The sequence below is a fragment of the Vigna unguiculata genome, chromosome 4 (assembly GCF_037176805.1).
Source record: "Vigna unguiculata cultivar grain cowpea cultivar isolate G323 ecotype 2 chromosome 4, ASM3717680v1, whole genome shotgun sequence".
NCBI classification, from domain to species: Eukaryota; Viridiplantae; Streptophyta; class Magnoliopsida; order Fabales; family Fabaceae; genus Vigna; species Vigna unguiculata.
Genome location: NC_140795.1, coordinates 712950 through 720430, shown reverse-complemented (window position 1 = coordinate 720430; position 7481 = coordinate 712950). Strand labels below are relative to the sequence as shown.

Below are 7481 nucleotides of genomic sequence, written 5' to 3'. Positions count from 1 at the left end.
TAAGAGGCAAAAGGATCGATCATATATACCACTATGTAAAACAAAGCAAAAATGAATCAAATATGCTAATTCATCATATGGCTTTGACTCAGTAAGATGAATCCTCAAACTCAAAATTTTCCGGATTTTGTACACGAAATAAGCAGTAACTCTAACATGCTGAATTTCAGAAGTTTTTATGAACAGCAATGGAAGGTCTAGACCCTCCATGAAAGCTCCCTCTTTTGCTTAATGCAAAAGACCCTCTTGATGTTTTCTTTGTTATTGTAGCCTTTGGAGTGTACCATATTCTGTGACTATCTAAACCTCCCCCAAAACTTTTGCATGATTTCATTCTCTTGCTATAAGGTGTTTCTTTCTTAGGAAGATCTTCTATGCTCTCCACTCTAGCTAAAGAAGTGAAAGATTGTGCCTTCCCTTCATAGAACATAGATAACCCTCTCCTGCACAAGTCATGTGTAAACAAACTTAGTTAACACAATAAATTAGATACACCAATTCTTAACATTCATGTCATGATTTTGTATCAGTTTGATCCATGAGTTCAATGATATGCAGATGCATTAGTACACAGAAATTGAATGCTTACTTGATAGGAAGATGGTTCATGAGGTCTGATAATTGATACAAGGGTCCATTTGAGTGTGTTGATGAAGAAGAAGTTGGAGAGGAAGCATCCTCAGTCAACTCTGATGAAGAAGAAGAAGAACACAAAGAGTCCATTGAGTCTTCTTCTTCTTCTGACATGAGTCCAATGGATGATGAATCATTGCTATGTTCATCATCTTCTTTGATGACCCAGTTGGTGTTTCCACCTTGATGACCATCCATGATCCTCCCCACAAAGAAATTCTGCACCTTTTTCTGATTCATTGACAATGAAGGTCACCCAACCAAGAAGCGAAGCCAAGAAATGAATGAAGCAGTTATGGTGAAGGAAGGAAGAAGAAAAAGAAGAAGATTTGGATAACATTGACCAGTTTTATTGTTGGGTTTGATGAGTATGTATATATATAATGGTAGTACAAAAAAATGAGAGTGTCAAATCACGTTATATATGGTGAGAAATTGATAAGTTGTATGAGACAGCTAAGATAGAAGATAAGGTCTAAATTTGAAGAGATCCAATCCATGTTGTGACTCACCGTCTTAACTTTGTTTATTATTTTTGGAGGCAAAAGGTGAGGTCCACATCTTCCCAACTTTGCTTCATAAAGCCAAGACAGATAAGTATATTCCCACCTTTACATCACTCTTTCTCATACCCATCTATATCTACACGTTAAAACCTAAATCAACAAATTTCACAACTGTAAAATTATCATTATTTCAGAATGAAAAATAATTTTTCGACTACTAATAACTTTTTTTATAATCTTAGTTATTATTTTTTAAATGTTTTTTCATTTTTTTTTCATCCTCAATATTGAAAAATCATTTAAAAATGACACATTATGTTATAAGAAAAATTTATTAAAATTTTATAGTCAAAATATTATTGTTCTTTCGAAATGGAATACATTCAGGTAAAAAACAGTGTTATCGGTATAATATGTTACCTCTTACTAAGTGATAAAACGGGTCAGCTTAACTGTTTTAATCCGTTCTATTTTTGTTTGTCAAAAACAGTGTAAGTTGAACTAGTTTGCTATTAAAAAAATTTAGACATTGCAATTCGTCCGTCTTGTTATTTTTTTTTTAAATTTTTGTTTATAATTATTTTATACATGTAAATTTGTTTATATAATAAAAAAATTATTATTTTTTAATTATTGTTAATTTTAAATCTTAAAAAATTAAATAAAATACAAATGAAATTTACTTCGATTATCAATCACATACAGGAAAAAAGTGTTAAGAGACTTGATAATAATATACTTAGAGTATCAATCTCATATATAGTAAAAATTAAATACTTTGACTGTCTCGTATTGTAATAAACAAAGACATTTAAACAAGATTATACTTATTTTCGCAATATAATTAATAAGATACTATTATACTAGCTTCTTCTTTTTTAATTAGAAGGATAACATTTGAAACATTAAAAATAAATTGTAACTTCCACTTTATGGTGACATGAAAGGAATTGTATTTAAAAAAGTATTTCTTTTAAAAAAAAATTGTTGTTGTCGTATGTTGCTTGCCAAGATATTGAAGCCACGTAAGTAGAGGAAAATTGATGGGATTGGAATGTGTCGGCACTTAACAATTGGTTTGAAGGTGTTGCATTCATTCCTCATCCATTCATGCATCTACCTCTATATTTTTTCATACATTATCTCAACTCTCCACTATTAGACCCATTTTGACTAGTTATATTTGGAATAATTGTTGCTTTCACTTCTACTCTTTTCACACAAAAATGTTTAGTATATTATAATATTTGCATAATTTTGTGTTCATTTGTAATAATATTTGTTTTCAAATGGAATTTAAATTTAAATCAATTTTTTAAAATTTAGATATGGGATAAGATTCATTTTTATATATATATATATATATATATATATATATATATATATATATATATATATATATATATATATATATATAAATATTAGTGGTGATAATGTAGATGGCTCGTCCGTTAGGCTCAATCTGCATTTGGCCCGCACAATGTAGGTTGGTCTGTCCTGTCCTGCATTTTAACCGCAAGTTGAAAAGTCTAGCTCGCGGGTCAGTCCACCTTTTTTTTAATTTTTATGATAAAACTTTCAATGTTCAAAAAATTGGAAAACTTTATAAAGTTTACAAAATTAAGCAAAGACTTTAGGGAGTTAGATGATAAATTGATAATTCAACATTTTCATCATATTCATATTCGGAATATGACATACACTATGTATTGTTTAAATTTTAGCACATTAAAAAATACATAATACTTGTCTTTTCTAATCATACCAGGATATGGAACGGAACGTTAATGCAAGAGTCCATAAAAAAGGTGACTGATATACACATGTGCAAGTTTTTTTTTTATGTAGGTCAGCCCGTGTGGGTCGCGAAATTTTACGGGCTTGCAAACCAAGTTCATATTATCATCCCTAATACATCTCGAACGTAAGACTAGATATTAATAATGGTTATAAAACATATTATCAAAAACACTTTTAGTTGGTTTTTTTACAAACTAAAGAGATCTACATTTTTTTTTTCTTGTGAAGAGATACATGTATTTTAACCTATAAAAAAGAATATTATATGAATCTTTTTGGCAATGACAAGACAAGATCTAAGGTTATATATTAGAATGAGCTGGATTGGTACGAGAAGGATATAACATGTGAGAAAGAGGATATGTTTGTTGTGAGTGAGGAAGATAAGGAGATTTGACTTGGTCACAACTCACGAGTCATCATGCCATTGTGTTTGGATATGGCCAATTAAACTCTCACCACATCATTATTTTATCTCATCATTTTGGTGCCACTTCCAACTAGGCCACACATGCCATATTTTTTATTGTGTTTCTTCTTCCAAGAATTTAGATAACCTCTACAAAATGGAGATTTTCTTTTTTCTTTTACTATGAGTTCTTTAATAGGGTGAAATTCTTAACAAATTTAACTCAGATGAAATACATGTGCAAGGTTCATCTGTTTATAGTATTTTACTGAAGTTTCGTATGTGGGAGTACTCTTAAGTAATTTCGATCATGTTTATGCTAAAAAGAAATTCAAATTTTTATCTAGTCTGAAATTTTAGACAGTATAAAACTATTAAATGTATAAGAACACTAAGTAATCAATCAAGATCGTCCTTGGAAGAGAAAAAAAAAACATTTTTTCCAACTTATGCCATATATTTAGTAAGGATGACAATGCGAACTCGTCTGGCCCATTTAGACCCGTCTCACACTTGGCCCGAAAAATGTAGGTTAGGTTGATCTGTCCTGCATTGAAAATACGAGTTGAAAAGTTTGACTTGTCTCGTATATGTTTTGGTTCATGGGACTCGTCGACCGGTTCACTTTTTTTCCTTAAATTCTTATGATAAAGTTTTTAATGTTCAACAAGTTCGAAAACTTTAACAAATTAAATTCTTATGATAAAGTTTTTAATGTTCAACAAGCTCGAAAACTTTAACAAATTTACAAAATTAAGTAGAAATTTTGGAGAGTTGAATGATAAAATGATAATCTAACATTTGCATCATATCCATATTCGTACTTTGGCAGGCACGATAAATTATTTAAATTTTAGCACATTTAATAATACGTAACACTTGTCTTTTCCACTCATAAGAATTTGGAACGTCCATACCGAAATTCAAAAGGAAAGTAACTAAAATACACAAATACAAATTTATTTTTTATTTTTGCGGGACACGAGCCAATCCGCCTCGTCCCACCTCTGACCCATATAGATTATAAATTATGCAGTTGGACTTGCAGGTTAGCGAATTCAATATATCAATCCGTCCCACATTTTTTCAACCAACATGCGAACCGATCTTTCAAGCCAAATCTACTTTGTGATCCCAAAATTCATTCCTAGATTTAACTAAAGAAAAGTCAAGAGACATAGAGTTTCTTACAAAAGAAAAAATGATTTTCTTTTACTGAGATTATATTCATTATATCATACAATATTGACATGAATTATGTAATGATTTGATTTCTTTTTAAAGTATACCCGAAACTTTTAAAAATCGTAATACTATAGGTTTAATCGACTAAATAAATGAATGATTGAAAATGAAATAATTAATGAATTTTCAAACTCTTATCTGTGTCCACGAGTGATGAGATTATGACACTGTTTTAATCCACAGATTGAATGAATCAACAGAGAACGTTCACTGATTCAATTGGAAACGTTTCGTTTGGTCCCCTCATTGGTTGCTTGTCACCACTCATCCCATCCATTCACATTCTCTTTCCTTCCAAAACTGCAACACACCCACACAACCCACATTAATTATTTCATTAATTAATCAAAATTTTGACCCATTTCATTAAAGCAATAGTGGAAAGTCACCTCATTCTAAATTCACAATTGACCATTCTCTCATTATAATTAGCATCATTCAAAAACTTCACACCATTCGTTGAAGATTAGGTCTGCTTAAGCGATTAGTTTTTATTATTAAAATAAAATTAATATTTAAAAACTTCAATCATACATCTCAATAAATTAATTGAGTTCATATGATAGCATAGGTTCAAAATAATTTATCTTAGTCGATTCGAATACTTGATAATATCCAATTTCTTTCTAGTTCTGTTTTTAATTTTTTTCTAGTTTTATCTTTACAAACCGTCTTAGAGGATTGAAGGAGGAAGTTGTATTTAAATTATTTTTAACCTCAACTTTTAAGTGATTTAAGATTATTAGATGTATCAGAACAATTTCATCAGGCAAACTAATAGTGTAAAACATAATCTCAATATTCTTTGAACTAGTTGACTAACATTTTATGTATTGTTTGGGCTCGTAATCAATCTTAATAAATTTATTAATTATTGTTTGGGCTCGAAGTCACTTTTGACTAACATCTTGAGTACTCTCCGAACAAGCTATTCTTGATTAAATCAAGTATTAAGTATTTTTTGACTCTTACCCACATTTGACTTAATTGAGTATACTTTCACAAGCCATTTCTCACTTTCACCGGTCACTTTAAAGTCCATTCTGGGTTACACAAACATTCTTTGAACAATAGTCATTTCTGTCTAATAACGAGTATTTTTTGCCAAATAATCACTCTTGACCAAGATGGATATTTGTGTGTAAAGTGATCCAGGGTGATCAATTGGTTGATACTAAGAATTGATTGTTTCAAGATGTATGTAGGATTAATGCTCTCCTCTAACTTACTATTTAACAAGATGAATGTTCTATTTTGAAGTTTTTATTTACCAGAAGTTTAAATAGTGTTTTTTAATATACAATGAAGTATCTCATTTTCTTCTTCTTCTTCTTGAAAAGCTTTATATAGACTTTAAAAAAAATAGTTTTTGTAAAAATCATTTTTGGTGGTTGAGTAGCTTTATATCTAAATGTCTTTATGTTGTGTTAAGAATTTCTTAATGATGAATGCATTTAATGCTATATGCACTATAGCATTGATAAATGTTCGTTTCTTCTTCGTGCAACATCCAAATAACTCAATGTATATATCTTTTTATTGGGTTGTGTGCATTTACTTGATTTCAGTTAAACCTAATGATGGATCGCTTAGACAAATCTTTCATAATTGACATAGCTTTATTTAAGGATTTGGTAAAGAAATGCACTTTTAGCTATTTGTTCAAGGTATCTCAATTATTTATCAAGTCTCTTTTATTACATAGAAGAAGTAAACATTCACTGTAACACAAAATATTTCTTTATGTATTTTCATTTTAGTACGAGGTTAACTCACTACTTTTATTTGTTTGTTGTCTTAAAATATTTGTGATTTATTAGACCTAAATTAGAATCGAATAATATTATGTCTTTTCACAAAGAAAACACTTATATCTTTAATAATAATACGTTGCACTAGACATTTTGAAACGGAAAATATTTTTTATACTTAACAATTAATCAAAGTCATAAATATTTAAAAGTTGACCACTTTATTGTTAAACACAGTGGAATTTGATAAACAAGTTTAGTTCTTAGGTATTGATGATACTATACAAATTCTACAATAAAAAATATAAAATTTATAATTAAAAGTTATGCTATTAAAAAGCGTCACCCTCGTCAACATAGTATATGTATCCCCGGAAAAACCATTTATATTCCCTCTTATAAATAAATTTGTACGACTAAAATATTCGTAATCATAAGGTGAAGAATCAGCATGAAACTGCTAAAATAAAATTTAAAGATTTATTAATTTGAATTTCTTCACTTAATAGTTCAGCTTTTATAGTGTTGCTAATTACTTATTCATAGAATAAAAAAATTAAAAAAAAATGAAATAAAAACTGTTTACAACTGATAAAATAAAATACGTGATATTGTATCGAATGATCGAAAGAAAATAAAAAGTAAAAAGGCTTTGACTGTTTCTTGGGCCTTTTACCTTTTGCAATTCATAATTGCTTTCTACACCTCTTCATTATATTGGAGTGAAGATTGTATACGCGTTCGGAAAATTTGATTCTGAGATGTGGAAATCAAATTATTCATTCAAATATCCATAACAAAGTTTTACATTTCATCATAAAATTTACAAAAACATTTAGAACCTAACCCATAACAAAATTTTATCCTCTCCGAATCATAATTGATTTGAAGTCTTCAGACTTGTCTAATGCCACTGAATGTTGTTGTTTTGATATCAGAATGCCATGAAAAGGAATATCAAACAATCGTGTTTAGAGTGAATACATAAATACAAATTGAACATCTTTTCAAATCTCATGCTCTTTATATCTAAATAGATTTTATATCAAACAGTTTCCTATATTTATCACAGTAGTTGAATGAATGATTGTGTTATGTATCTATGTCAGAAGCTAGTCTTCGTAGCTAAAGAGAATA

The 7481-nt window shown here is 29.2% G+C and overlaps 1 protein-coding gene across 1 annotated transcript; it reads right to left on the bottom strand.

Moving 5' to 3' along the window:
- Positions 1-1024, bottom strand: LOC114181350 (uncharacterized). Its single transcript, XM_028067776.2, has 2 exons — positions 590-1024; positions 1-443 (listed from the first exon to the last, which is right to left on the bottom strand). The coding sequence occupies exons 1-2, from the start codon at positions 871-873 to the stop codon at positions 167-169; spliced, it is 561 nt and encodes a 186-aa protein (XP_027923577.1). The 5' UTR covers positions 874-1024; the 3' UTR covers positions 1-166.
- Positions 1025-7481: the final 6457 nt, after the last annotated feature.